The 15,437-nt window shown below is 33.7% G+C and overlaps 1 protein-coding gene across 1 annotated transcript; it reads left to right on the top strand.

Moving 5' to 3' along the window:
* The first annotated feature begins 9,108 nt into the window (after positions 1–9,108).
* LOC127086766 (peroxidase 3) lies at positions 9,109–10,902 on the top strand. The gene is made up of 4 exons (XM_051027565.1): positions 9,109–9,525; positions 9,603–9,791; positions 9,977–10,139; positions 10,223–10,902. The coding sequence occupies exons 1-4, from the start codon at positions 9,313–9,315 to the stop codon at positions 10,636–10,638; spliced, it is 981 nt and encodes a 326-aa protein (XP_050883522.1). The 5' UTR covers positions 9,109–9,312; the 3' UTR covers positions 10,639–10,902.
* Positions 10,903–15,437: the final 4,535 nt, after the last annotated feature.

Genomic DNA, 15,437 nt, shown 5'->3' on the forward strand with positions numbered 1-15,437 from the left:
CTTTCCAAGTGGTAAATCGACCAACTCCCAAGTACCGTTCTTCGCAATAGATTCCATCTCCTCTTTCATTGCACATATCCACTTAGGATCACTTAAGGCTTCTTCCTCATTTACCGGTTCAGATTCGGCCATAAGCGCAAAATGAACAAAGTCACCATCGTTATTCACTTCGTTATCTTGGAATCTTTCGTAATCTCGGAGTCTATGAGGCAAGGCTTTTTGCCTCACTGGTCTACCATTATTAACAACATCATTTTGCGCTACTGTAGGTGCTGGTACAGCTGTGTCATTAGCCTCAGGATCAGAGAATTCAAAAAACTGCTGCTGCTGCAAATCTTCACTGTGTAACCGGTTACTGCAATTTGGGTAACCGGTTACTGCTGTATTTTCTGTGAGTAATCGGTTACTGCTATTTGGGTAACCGGTTACTTCAGCATTTTCTGCATTTTTTACTTCATCAAAAGTCACATCCCGGGTTATGACGACCTTCCGATTTCTTCCATCGAACAACTTGTACCCTCCAGTAGAATGATATCCTACAAATATCAGTTTCTCACCCTTATCATCCAATTTCTTCCGAAGTTGATCCTGTACATGACGATATGCAATCGATCCAAAAACGCGCAAATGATTCAAATTTGGTTTGAAGCCACTCCAAGCCTCTTTCGGTGTGAGTTTCTCCAGCTTCTTAGTGGGACACCTATTCAACAAGTAGGTCGTTGTAGACACGGCCTCGCCCCACAATTCCTTAGGCAAATTCTTCCCACAAAGCATACTACGCACCATGTTCATTATTGTACGATTTTTCCTCTCGGCAACCCCGTTTTGTTGAGGCGTATACGGAGGCACCACCTCACACACAATTCCCTCAAGATCACAAAACTTCCCAAACTCACTAGAGGCATACTCACCTCCACCATCCGTTTTGAGAATTTTGAGCTTCCGACCGCTTTGGCGCTCCACCATGGATTTGAAATTCTTGAAAACTCCAAATACCTCATCTTTTCTCTTGATGAGATATGTCCAAAGCTTCCTACTAAAATCGTCAATGAACGTAACAAAGTATCGATTGCCACCATAAGTCTCTACTTGCATCGGTCCGTAAACGTCGGAATATACCACCTCAATTAAGCCTTTGGTTCTTTGACTCGCATCTTTGCTAAACACATTCTTGTGCTGTTTAGCCTTCACACATTCCTCACACAATTCAGTTGGAATACTAATGTGTGGCAGCCCCGTTACCATTTCACTTTGTTGCAACTTCCTTAGATCCCTAAAATTAAGGTGACCAAGACGGTAATGCCATAACCACTCATCTCTACTTGCCGCGGTAGCTAGACAACGATGCTCCATAACCTTTAACTCAACCTTAAAAGTTCTGTTGGCAGCCATCAGCGCTTTTAGAATCAACACACCATTTGAATCCAAAACGCGCAAAATCTTGTCTTCCAACCGAATTTTGTATCCTCTTTCAAGTAATTGACCAATACTTAAAAGATTACACTTAATTCCCGGTATATACAAGACATCTTTGATCCTCGAATGTCCACCATTCCTCTTTCCGATCAAAACATCTCCTACCCCTTCGGCGCTTAAAGTGGTGTCGTCGGTAAATTTGACTTTACTTTTTGCCGCTTGATTGATTTGCACAAACCAATATTTTCGACCCGTCATATGTGTTGAACAACCGGAATCCAAGTACCACTCATCTCTCCCTTGGACTCCATCACGAACGGTAACCAACGCATTTCGATCCGAATGCATTTTCTCGCTATTTTCTGGAACAGTACAGCTGCTGTCCCGCAAACTTTCACTGCTGTAGCTGCTGCCCGGAACATCCGTAATGCCATAACTCCCTTCCGTGATCATTACTAGAAGTGTGTCCTCATCATCTACCTCTTCCCTAACAACCTTGGCTTCATTATTGTGATTCTCGTTCGATTTACCACGACACGAATTTGCAAAGTATCCAAACTTTCTGCACTTGTAGCATTGAACCTTACTCACATCACGCTTCTTAAAACCATTGTTATGACCACTATCCTTGGATCTACATTCACCCTTTTCACTCGTCGAATGCTTTGAGTTTTGCGAATCATTTGAACCAAAATTCTGAAAATTTGATTTACCTTTCGCCGCAAATTTTCCTTTCGACCTCTTATTTTTCTCATTGAAACGCGCTTGCAAAGCAATCTCCGCTTTGGCTTTGTCGGCGCCTCTCTCATCCATCCTTTGTTCATGTGCCTCTAACGAACTTTGCAATTCATCCTTGCTCAAAGTTGTTAGATCCTTTGATTCTTCAATAGCCACAACTATGTTATCGAAACGTGGCGTTAACGAACGCAATACTTTCGATACAACATTCTGCTCAAGAATCGTTTCCCCACAAGATTTGATTTGATTAACTAACCAGGTAATGCGCGTAATGTAGTCGTTGATCGTTTCTTTATCTTCCATTTGTGTTAACTCGAATTGTCGCTTGTAAGTTTGTAACCTTACAACCTTCGCTTTGACGGCACCGGCATATGCTTTCTCCAAGATTTCCCATGCTTGCTTCGCCGATTCACAATCGCCAACCTTCTCGAAATTGTCGTTATCAACACAAGAATGAATTAAGAATAGGGCTTTATAATCCTTCTTCTTCTCTTCTTTGTGTGTAGCTCTTTGAATGTCGGTAGCCTCTGCTCCTAATTGCGTAACTCCATTGACGACGATCTCAAGCACCTCTTGATAACCAAACAAAACCCTCATTTGTTTTGCCCATTTATCATAGTTCTTCGAATTAAGAATCGGGAGATTGGTGGGAATTCGATCATTGGAAACGGTTGCCATTGTTGCAGCGGATTAGGATCGATAACCAAGGCTCTTGATGTCAAATGTTGGAACATAAAACTCAAAACTGAAAATTGAAGGTTCAACAATGGTGGAAGAAAAGAAGATTGGGGAAGATGAAGTTGAGAGAGAAAAATAGAGAGAATAAAGTAATATTTTGGATGAGTATATTTTTGCATTAACCATGAATTGGGATGATACAAATGTATTTATACAATTGGAATACAAGCTACAACTAAAGTGATTAAAAATAAAAACAGAATTTTATTTTTCAATTAACACTATGTGGTATATGTAGCATAAATACTTCATAGCTGTTAGAAGTATATTTCCCTTCATTTTATATATATATTAATGTATCATTACATCTCTTATCAATTAATTAAGATTTTATCGTAACTTAAACTATACTTTCTAATAGAAGATAGAAAAACAAAATTGGCTGCCATTTTGTTAGCACTCATGTTTTGCTTTTATTTTGTAAAGTTTTTTGTTTACTATTTACTCATTCATCATTAAGAGTATATTATTAATTTTATAAAAAATAATGTAATAATTAATATTTTAATTATATAAAGAGATTTGATTTTTCTTAATATACATCTGTAATGTTAATAATTATTATATATGTCATGTTTGCGAAGAAAACTTTTTTTAGTTGAAGTTAATAAAATTTTATAAAGTACAAAATAAATAAATAAATAAATTTTATTATTAATTGAAAAAATATATTAAATAAAATTGATTACAAATAATTTAATAAACAACCTTGCTATATAAAATAAAAATTTAATTAAAATATAAATATTAAGAAATAAAACTTTTATTTTAAAATTCACCTTCTGTCTAGCAAACAATAACTTATATGAGAAGTTATTGTAGCTACACTATTGTTATGATGCATTATAGGTACAGAATCATAGTTGTATGAAATTAGTTACTTTGGTTTGGTTAGAAGGTTGTTAAAGGTTAGTTAGATGACTTAACAACTATATATTTACCATGTGTAACTAACAATCACTTCAATTCAATGAGAAAGCTATCACTTATATTCACTCTTTTTTCATTCAATTCTAATTCCTCTTCCATTATCATTATGTTCAATCAAATCTTCATGATGGTATTAGAGTTCTTTTGAGTTTTGCTTCACATTGATTCCACAATTTCTCTCCTTCTTTCAACGATGCTGGTAATGCTGCTACATCGGTGGCTCTAGTTCAAGATCCTTCTCAGCAGTCTAGAAATGTTTACTACGTTTATCCTTCTGATGATGGTCCCTCGTCAGTTTCTGTTACACAGGTTCTCACACATTCAAACTATTATGCACGACCAAGATCCATGAGACGTGCTCTTGGCAGAAAAAAAAACTATTTTATTGATGGATCGATACTAGTTCCAATGGAGTTTGATCAAAGCTTCCAAAGCTTGGAATTATTACAACATGTTAGTTCATTTATAGATTATGAACTCAGTTGAAGAATCAATTGCTCAAAGCATCATTTTCCTTGAAATGCAGTTGACGTGTGGAATGAGCTCAAAAATGCTTCTCGGAAGGTGATTATATTCGCATCTCTGAATTACAATGCATAATCTTCAATTTGAAGCAAGATTCTCGTTCAGTTTCATAATTCTACACAACTTTGAAAATTCTTTGGGAAGAACTCAAAGCATACCTTCATATTCCTACTTATTCGTGTCCAAGTCGTTGTGTTTGCATTATAGGATTGAGCAATGCAAAGAATCAACATGACATTACTCGTCCAATTCCATTTCTTACCTAATTGAATGACTATTTTGATTTGGCACATTCTCAAATCTCACTTATGATTCCTTTTCCTAGCATTAACAAGATTTTATCCATGGTTATGCAACATGAACGCCAAATCAAGAATTCTATACTAGATGAATCAAAGATCCTCATTGCAGTGGATAAACATAAACCTCAAGGAAGAGGCTATGGCAATGGTTTTTCATTCACACCTGGCAATAAGAAAGTTTGTACATGTTATGTAAGAAATGGTCACACCATTGAAACTTGCTATGGAAACAAGGTTTTCCTCTACACTTTGGTAAAAATTCAGCAATGGCTAATCAATATTGCCTTGAATTAAATGAACATAGGGAGGACATTGATGATTCTAGAAGTTTCAGAGGTAATGACAAATATGGATTCACTAAGGAACAATATGATTAACTTGTGTGTTAACTTCATGCATGAAGCTCAAATCATAATGCTTATACTAGCAAAGTGAATCATGTATCTCATACACATAACCATACTACTTCAGGTATTACTTGAATTTCATATTCCTATAGTCATTCAAATCTTGGATCATGGATTGTGGACTCTGGTGCTATTGACCATATATGCTTATCCATGACTTTTTTTTATGATTACAAGAAAATCATGCCAGTTGATATCAGGTTACCAAATGGAAAGATAGTGATAACAAAACACGCAGGCACTGTGAAATTCTCATAAGAACTAATAACTCATAATGTTCTTTATGTGCTTGATTTGAATCTTAATTTACTATATGCACTTAAACGTTGTATTGACATTGATTGTATAATAGTATTTGATAATGAGAAATGCTTAATGCAAGAAAAGAAGAGTTTACGGATGATTGGTTCAGCTGATTTGATATAGGGGTTGTATTTTCTTGATGCACAAGATACACCACAAGCCACCATAGCATCATCCCATTCACAAGATCAACCTGACTTCATTTCTATTCCCAATGAGTGAATTTGGCACTTCATATTGGGACATCTTTTAAATAAGAGATTACTTACTTTACATCATAATTTTCCTTTTGTAACCATAAATAAAAATGTTGCATGTGATATATGTCACTATGAAAAGCGCAAGAAACTTCTTCTTCAGTTTAGTAATCAAGCAACTACACAATGTTATGAACTTTTACATTTTGATATATGGGGTCCTTTGTCTATTTGTTCAAAGATTTATCATAATGAGTGAAAAGCAACATGATTGTAAAGTCAAAACAGTTAGAATAGATAATAGACCTGAGTTCCTCATGTATGAATTTTATGCTTCCAAAGGCATAAAACACCGAACTAGCTATATTGAAACTCACCAAAAAATGGGAGGGTTAAGAGGAAGAACCATCACATATTAAATGTAGGTCGAACATTATTGGTTTAGTCAAAAATTCCTAAACACGTTTGTTCCTATGTTGCTACACATGCTACCTATCTCATAAACTGAATTCCTATCCGTATTCTCCAAAAAAAAATCACCATTTTATGTTACATTTGGAGTTGATCCTGACCTAAATGAGTTGAAGGTTTTTGGATCATTGTTTTATGCATCCATTATACATAATCATAGAACAAAAATCGACCCTAGAGCAAGAAAATGTGTTTTCTTGGGTTACAAGCCAAATCTTAAATGAGTTGTTTTGTTGGACCTAAATACCCAAATCCATTTGTATATCAAGACATGCCATACACCAAGACCACATATTACCTTACCAGAATCCAAACCAAGATTTCAAATGACATATTATTTATATAAAACCTCACATCATGATATTGACCTCACATCTAATTTAACCAACATCAACTCACAAACCATGACCACCCTAAAACCAGAAGAACTGTCATATGTGACCTTGATGACCAAGTTATTGATGGCCAATCCAAACACCCTCATGTAGATTAGAAGCATATACCCCACATATAAAACCTGAGGAGATCGAACATGCATTCCTCAAGCCAAGTCATTTGTCTGATTACATATGTAATCTCTCGAAGCAATCAGTCAATCAAGAATCTTTAGGTATTATTTATCCTATTAGCCATTTTCATTCTTTGAATAGCTTATTTGCTTCGAAACAACACATTGTTTCTTCTGTAACGGCCACTACCGAGGCATCTAGATACAAGGAAGCTAGTAAACATGAGTGTTGGATCAAAGCCATGAACTCTAAATTGGATGCACTGAAACTCAACAAGACCTGGATTTTTGTTGATCCACCACTCAATGTTAAACATATTGGAATAAAATGAGTTTATAAGGTGAAGCATAAGTTAGATGGAACAGTTGAAAGGCACAAAGCTAGATTAGTAGCGAACGCCTATAATCAAGTGGAAGGACTTGTTTTCTTTGATAATTTCTCACTAGTTACCAAGATCACCACTGTGAGAACATTACTTGATTTAGCTTCTATCAATTCATGGCATCTACACAAATTATATGTGAATAATGATTTTTTGCATGGAGATTTGTATGGAAAAGTGTACATGTCAGTTCCTCAAGGAGTTACAAGTCCCAAACCAAATGAAGTGTGTAAGCTGCTAAAATCACTCTATAGATTGAAATAGGCCAGCATGAAGTGGTATGAAAAATTGACAGGTTTTCTAATCTCTCAAGGTTACAAACAATCCAACCCTGATAATTCTTTATTCGTTATCCACAAGTTAACATCATTCACTACACTTTTAGTGTATGTGGATGATGTAATCTTAGCAGGAAACACTTTAGAAGAAATTGAAAGAATTCAATCCACACTTGATGATGAGTTCAAGATCAAAGATCTTGGAAGAATCAAATACTTCCTAGGCATAAAAGTTGCGCATTCCAAAATTGGCATTAGCATTTGCCAAAGGAAGTATTTTTTAGATCTTTTAAAGGACACAAGTCTTCTTGGTTGCAAACCAACCAAAAATCCTATTGATCCATGTGTAAAACCGCATCAAGACTCCTCTGCTCCATATGAAGAAATTTGGTTGTAGAAGATTGGTAGAAAAATTGTTGTACTTGACAACTACCAGGTCCGACATTAGTTTTGTAGCACAAAAACTTAGTCAGTTTTTGTCATCACCAACAGTTACACATTATGACACGACATCTAGAGTTGTCAAGTACCTCAAAGGATCACTTGGAATAGGGGTCTTACTCAAAAGAGATTTCAATCTCCAATTGCTTGGCTTCACAGATGTTGACTGGGCATGGTGCATTGACACTCAAATGTCAACTTCAGGTTATTGTTTTTTCCATTGGATCAACATTGTTTTCTTTGAGAGCAAATAAATAACAAACGGTTTCTAGAAGCTCATCAGATGCAGAACACCGAGCGTTATCATTTGCTAGTTATGAACTCTAATGGTTAATCTACTTGCTACAAAACTTGGGAATCCAATGCAATAGACCGCTTGTGTTCTTGTGACAACCAAAGTGTTATTCACATTATAGCAAGCCCATATTTTACGAAAGAACAACACACCTTGAAATTGATTGTCACTTTGTGCAGAAAAAGATCATATGCAAGGCATCTTCAAACTGCTTTCGGTTAAGTTACAAACTCAAGTTATAGATTTCTTCACTAAGCCTTTGCCCCCAAAAATTTTCATTCTTTTATTTCCTAGCTTAACATGTATGATATATACAATTCTAAGCTTGAGGAAGGGTGTTAAGGCTTAACAAACAATAACTTATATAACAAGTTATCCTAACTACATCATTGTTAGGATGCATTACATGTAGAGAGCCATAGTTGTATAAAGTTAGTTAATTTGGTTAGAAGGTTGTCAGAAGTTAGCTAGATGGCTTAGCAAATATATATTCACAATGTGTAACTAACTATTCACTCTTTTTCCATTGAATTCTCATTCTTCTTCAATTATCATCATGTTCATTTAATACTTAATGAGATCTCAATATGTATTGGATCGTCCCTATTAAAATCTTTGTACCTCTAAGGATTACTAGCTTGCGCATTGAAGTGTGTACAAATATTTCTCCTTTTTTTCCAAAGCGGCATAGGTACGAAAAGGAGACCGATTTTCAAAATAACTCCGACAATTTCAATAAATAACTTCCTTAATGGAAGGAACAATGTAGTTATTATACAAAATAGTACAAGAATTCTTTACTAAGAACATAACAAAAAAAATTATCCAAAATTTCGGTCACTATTATAAGCAAAAGTTAATCATTTTTAAACTAATTAAAAATGTTTAGTATTGATTGATGATCCATCAAATATATCTAAAGATATTGTAGTAAATTTTACTTTGTATATAAAATCAAGAAAGTTAATTACTCTTAACTAACTTTTTTTAACTAGTGTGAAAGTATTTATTAATTTCTTAAGTACCTAAAAAGAATCCAACACTTTAAAAAAAGCAAATATACTCATTATGTCATAAACTTTACTAAATAATTCAACTGACAATACAGAAGCAGTCAGAAACCCAATAATATGGTACTCACCATATCTGTCTTATAAGGACATTCTCAACTAACCAATTTTAAACTATTTTTCATACTATTATTAATTACAAATGGATAACAAAGTAACATGTGCTAGCTGCATGGACCATCTCTATTATCTCCTTTGTTTCTTCTGCCTCAAATCCTCCACATAACAACTATATATAAATCACTAATCACTGTTAAGGATTCAACAACTAAAGAAATACAAGCTTTTCATTAGTATCTCATACTCTTCTATGAAAATGGAAAGTCTGAGTAAGTATTTCAAGGTTTTGATTATCTGTCTTTTGGCCGCATCGACTCATGCTCAATTGGAGCTTGGGTTTTATGCTAAGAGCTGTCCAAAAGCCGAACAGATCATTCAAAAATTTGTTCATGAACATATCCGCAATGTTCCATCGCTTGCGGCTGCGTTAATACGGATGCATTTTCATGATTGTTTTGTCAGGGTATGTATGAAGTTCAACCTTGTTTTTTTCTTATGAATTTGAAAGTTGATGAGCTAACGTTATGCATTTTGATTCAGGGATGTGATGGATCAGTTCTTCTGAACTCAACAACCAACCAAGCTGAAAAAGATGCTCCTCCTAATCTTACAGTTAGAGGATTTGATTTTATTGACAGAATTAAAAGCCTCGTTGAAGCGGAATGTCCTGGCGTTGTTTCTTGTGCTGATATCATAGCCTTATCGGCTAGAGACTCTATTGTCGTCACAGTAAGTACTGAATTTTATCTTCAAAATATTACATTTCGTTCGAATTAACTTATTCAGACTTATCTATTAACATTATTAAGTGTGTGAGACTGTTTGAAAATAGCTTACAGAAACAAGTTATTATATGTTTATAAGATGTTTTCGCTTACGAAAACAATATGACTTTTTTTTTTGTGTGATTTCAGGGTGGTCCCTCTTGGAAAGTTCCTACAGGTAGAAGAGATGGAGTCATATCAAACTTGTCGGAATCCATTCAAAACATTCCTGCTCCATTTAACAACTTCACCACTCTCCAAACTCTCTTTGCCAATCAAGGACTTGATTTAAAAGATTTAGTCCTCCTCTCAGGTATGATTTCTAGTTTTCGTCGTTTATTCAACATTTTCTAGTAGTGTATATGGTTTTAAATTTAATGAACATGTTTTTTTTAGGTGCTCACACAATTGGAATTTCTCTTTGCACTTCATTTTCGAATCGTTTGTACAATTTTACTGGAAAGGGTGATGAAGATCCATCACTTGACAGTGAATATGCAACAAATCTTAAGACATTCAAATGCAAGAACATCAATGACAATACTACAATAGTCGAAATGGACCCTGGAAGTCGAAACACTTTTGATCTTAGTTATTATAGTCACGTTGTCAAAAGAAGAGGTTTGTTTGAATCTGATTCTGCATTGTTGACAAATTCAGTTACAAAGTCTTTGGTGACTCAACTTCTTCAAGGGTCACTTGAAAATTTCTATGCTGAATTTGCTAAATCAATTGAGAAAATGGGTCAAATTAAAGTTAAGACAGGGTCACAGGGTGAGATCAGGAAACATTGTGCACTTGTAAATAGCTAAGAATAAGAATAAGAATCTTGTCTTGTTGATTTATGTTTTTGGGTCTGGTTATTTATTATGCTATGTCATGTTTTGTCTCAATAAGTTAGACCCTTATGGTATGGGGTGTTTTTTGTGTGTTGTAATTATTTTATAATAAATTGCTTCAATCAATTGTAATTTATATTTTCTGGTATGGTGGTACATTATGTTCTTGTTGTAATAAAAGTAGAATTGTGAGAGAATTTCTAGTGTCAATAATATATTTGTAGAAGTAATTGGTTACATTCTGGATGTGCAAGATTTCTTAATTCAATGCAACTTTTTATGAAAACATTTAATTCAATGTCAAACTCTAATCATATATATTAAATATTCTTTTGTTGTAATTATTTATGCTTTTGGATAACTCATATTTCATTCACAAGGCCATGACACTAAGGGTCCTCCATAAGCACAACATATGGCCTATACTACTGCCACCCACGTGAGCTTGTATATACATGGTCCCCTAAATCTAAAACTCACTTGAGAGTGTAACCATCCCATATAATTTGTAGTTTATGGGTTCCACAAGTACCATGGCGTGCAGATCATCAACCGTCCTATTCTATCTCGTGAGAAATTTAGTTTGTGCTTCACGAGTATACATCCATAATTACACGTCGAGATTGGGATCGTCACAAATCTCACGTCTGACTAGAGGGATAACTCATGTATCATGTGCCTAATAGAGATATTGTGGCGCTAGATATGTCTATTAACATTCACGTGGGATCCAAATCTAATGATACGTACATAAGTGAACCATCCAACGTCATACAACGATCATCCACCCATATCCTATAGGTGCGACAGTCAAATAACTGGACAGGTCTCCTTGAGGACGTTACCCCATAAGTTCTTCCAATCCCACTACTTATGAATATAATAAAAACATAAGAGTGTCACATATCCATGATTTGCCTATACTAGTTATAATTAGTACATGTTTATCCTGCAACATTTGTAGTATCACATAACTATAGTCTCTTGATTGTGTTACTAATTGTGAAACTAACCAACTAGGATATTTCATCCCGTAGGATTATATTTTACGCATCCTTGGCCAATGATAAGTCCAACATATCACGTTAATTAGGGTTCATGCCTAACATTAGCGACTATTTGAATTCAAGGCTACTTAAGGAGACATCATGGCTTGCATAATGCATCCAAGATTGTTCAACAACACTTAGTCTCATTTCTAAGTGTATGAATCGCAACTAGTTACTCGTCACTTAGCCCAATCCTAAGTACGAAGTGCTCGACAAAACCTAGTATATCTTTTCTTTGACTTAAACATGATTAATTGCCTAGTTACTCTAGTCACCAATACACATATTATTAGGTTTCCAATCCAACCCTTATGACATACATGGAAAATGTTTACCCTAAAAGTTAATGGAATCAATTATCATCATGACCTAGGGTTAGTAACATAAGAAAACAAAGCAGTTGGCCTAGGCGCCCAAATCACCATCCAGGTTACCCCGCGCTATCCCCAGTTCGCCCCTAGCACTCCCGAAGTGCCCCAGTTGCCCCCTTACACTCCCCAAAACTCCTTGGGCGCCCCATGCACTCCCTGGTCGCCCTTGGTTATCCCTAGGTCGCCCATGGAACTCCCTAGAGGCTCATGGCAAAATATTATGCATTTTTCCTCAATTTTCGCAATAGAACTCATCTCTAATAATCTCACTTCCATTCCTAACCCAATCCTTATGACATACATGGAAAATATTTACCCTAAAAGTTAATGGAATCAATTATCATCATGACCTAGGGTTAGTAACATAAGAAAACAAAGCAGTGGGCCTAGGCGCTCAAATTACCATCCAGGTTGCCCCGCGTTATCCCCAGTTCGCCCCTAGCACTCCCGAAGTGCCCCAGTTGCCCCCTTACACTCCCTAAACACTCCTTGGGCGCCCCATGGACTCCCTGTTCGCCCTTGGTTATCCCTAGGTCGCCTATGAAACTCCCTAGAGGCTCATGGCAAAACATTATGCATTTTCCTCAATGTTTGCAATTAGAACTCATCTCTAATAATCTCACTTCCATTCCTAACCCTCACCTAACATACTAGGAATTACCATGGCTTCATTATCACATCAGTTTGCAGACCATACATCAATTAACCACCTAAATCTTAAGGGTCTAACATGCATTACATCATTCATAGGCTAGGATTTATAAAGAGGGAAAATCATCAACTTAAGGGAGGGGAATCCACTTTATGAAATCTATAAGGATGATGTTAATCTTTCTTGTTTTCATAACATTCAAATGCCAAACTCATGCCTTCCATGTGATATTCATCATTCTTGAGACTAAAGTTTCGTCAGTGGTTCCTTAAGAACTTTTCATGAAGTTTCTTCAAAAATGGGGTACTTGTTGATTAATCCTCTTCAAATATTTCTCCATCTCTTTCAACAACATGGGAAAATATGATTAAGAAAAAGGTTGTTAAACTTTTGGAAAGATAAGAGAAGAAAAAGACTTAGTCTTTTAAATTCAACAACGGAGTAAGGAGAAATTCCCCATTTTCTCTATTCTCTCAAAAACGTGTCCTCTCTTCATTCTCATGAGGGAGATTACATATTATGATTTCCTTCTCATACAGACATTCCTTTCAAAAACTAATGACCATCATACCCTCACTTAATTAGACGAAATCTACCGTTCACTTACTTAAAGAAATCTCTAAAATGTCATTTATTATAATGCGTTGATTAATGGTCTAAACATGATTTTACCACACTAATTTTCTACTTCACTTAATACACCATATAGAATTATCAAGAATTGACCAAAACATCCTTGATGATAAAATGACTATTTTACACCTAGATCTTTTAATACAAATAGAAGACGCATATATGGATTTTGAAATTAATACTTCAGGTCAAGATATTACACTTAGATTCAAGTGTCAAATCCTCTTCATGATATTTGTAATATTAATTAATTAATAAAAAAATTCCCTTCCCATTTTTTAATAAAAAATTGTTCTGATTTTTATGTTGTTGTTATTAAAAGATGTTAATTCTAAATGATTTTTTAGTTATAATATTTTTCTTATTTATAGTTTTTATAATAAATTCAAATTAATTTTATAATTATTTTACATTTTATTTAGAATAAAAAAATTAAAGTTAGCTAATTGATTAGTAGGATACATTTGTTCTATATGTATGAAGTATATGCTCTAATTATTTTAGTGACTCATTTTTATAAAACAAAAATTAACTTAAAAAATTAAAATATTACAAAAAATTATAATTAATGTATTATAAGTGTTCTTATTGTAACATTCTAAAATTTCCTCTAGGGTTAGGAGTAATGACATAGGAAATTAGTATAACTAGATGGTAACCAACGCGCGGAGGTTTTAATATTTTTTTTATCAATTTTGTATTTATTTGAATATTACAATCGTTAATATTTTGCTGTTTTCATAAATAGAGATATTTAATTTATATTTTAATTATTTTGTATATGTTTTATATATAGAATGATATTGAGGAAGTTTCAAGTTTTTAGTTAAATAAAAAAAAGAAATTATAAAATTATTTCGACATTATTCAATTATTGTTTTGTTGAACTAAAACATGTTAATTATTTTAATGATAATATTTTTGTAACATTTGTTTTTGGAATAAAAGTTGAAGTATAATGGTGTAAATTTGTTCCAAGATTCAATCTTAAATGTGACACATCAGATTTTAATTGATGTGACAAACATAATTTATATGACATATTATGTGTCGTAACATAATCTGCTTCATTAAATTTAATATATTATTATATTAAATGGTAACTTGCGCGTTGCACGGAGGTTTTAACATTTTTTTTAATTAATTTTGTATTTATTTGAATATCGTAATTGTTAATATTTTGCTAGTTTCATATAAATATAGAGATATTTAATTTATATTTTAATTGTTTTGTATATGTTTTATATATAGAATGATATTGTGGTAGTTTCAAGTTTTTACTTAAATAAAAAAAGAAATTACAAAATTATTTCGACATTATTCAATTATTTGTTTTTTGGACTAAAATATATTAATTATTTTAATGATAATATTTTATGTAATATTTGTTTTTGGAATAGAAGTTGAAGTATGATTGTGTAAATTTGTTCCAAGATTCAACCTTAAAGGTGATACATCATATTTTAATTGATGTGGCAAACATAACCTATATGATAAATTATGTGTTGTAACACAATCTACTGCATTAGATTTAATATATTATAATAGATCCTTAATTAAGAAATTTAAGTGTCCAATCGATATTTGAGTATATAAATCTAAAATTCAAATTTCCATTCATTTTTTCCTCTCCTTTCTCTCTCTATTCCATGAAGTTCTCTCCCTAACTCTCTTTCATTTTGAGTGTATATTCTTGAGACAAGTATGGTCTGTCACAATCACAACAAAAGCTTCTAAAATTGAAAAAGTAAGATATACAATTAAACATGGGTCCACCACATAAAATATATATACATAATATAATATATAATATATATAATATGTGGTATTAATTAATGATAAAAAAATCTCAATTGATTGTTTCTCTTTTAGTACCAATTGACTAATTATTAATGTTATTAAAATGTCCCCTCTTGTACTTACTAATAATGGTAAGTCTCTTTTAATAATGAGTGATCTCTTCAGAGTCAACTGGTTACTCTATTGGTCCCAACTGACAACACTTACAGCACTTAAGAGTATATGGGATATTACATTCTCCCCCCTTAAATTGAAGTTCGCCCTCAA

Source organism: Lathyrus oleraceus, chromosome 5 (assembly GCF_024323335.1).
Source record: "Lathyrus oleraceus cultivar Zhongwan6 chromosome 5, CAAS_Psat_ZW6_1.0, whole genome shotgun sequence".
NCBI lineage: Eukaryota > Viridiplantae > Streptophyta > Magnoliopsida > Fabales > Fabaceae > Lathyrus > Lathyrus oleraceus.

Excerpts from the sequence above, each read along its gene's own strand:
- LOC127086766 (XM_051027565.1), top strand. The coding sequence starts at position 9,313 with ATGAAAATGGAAAGTCTGAGTAAGTATTTCAAGGTTTTGATTATCTGT. Across the intron at positions 9,526-9,602 it reads TTCATGATTGTTTTGTCAGG|GGATGTGATGGATCAGTTCT; the intron begins GTATGTATGAAG and ends ATTTTGATTCAG. Across the intron at positions 10,140-10,222 it reads AGATTTAGTCCTCCTCTCAG|GTGCTCACACAATTGGAATT; the intron begins GTATGATTTCTA and ends TGTTTTTTTTAG.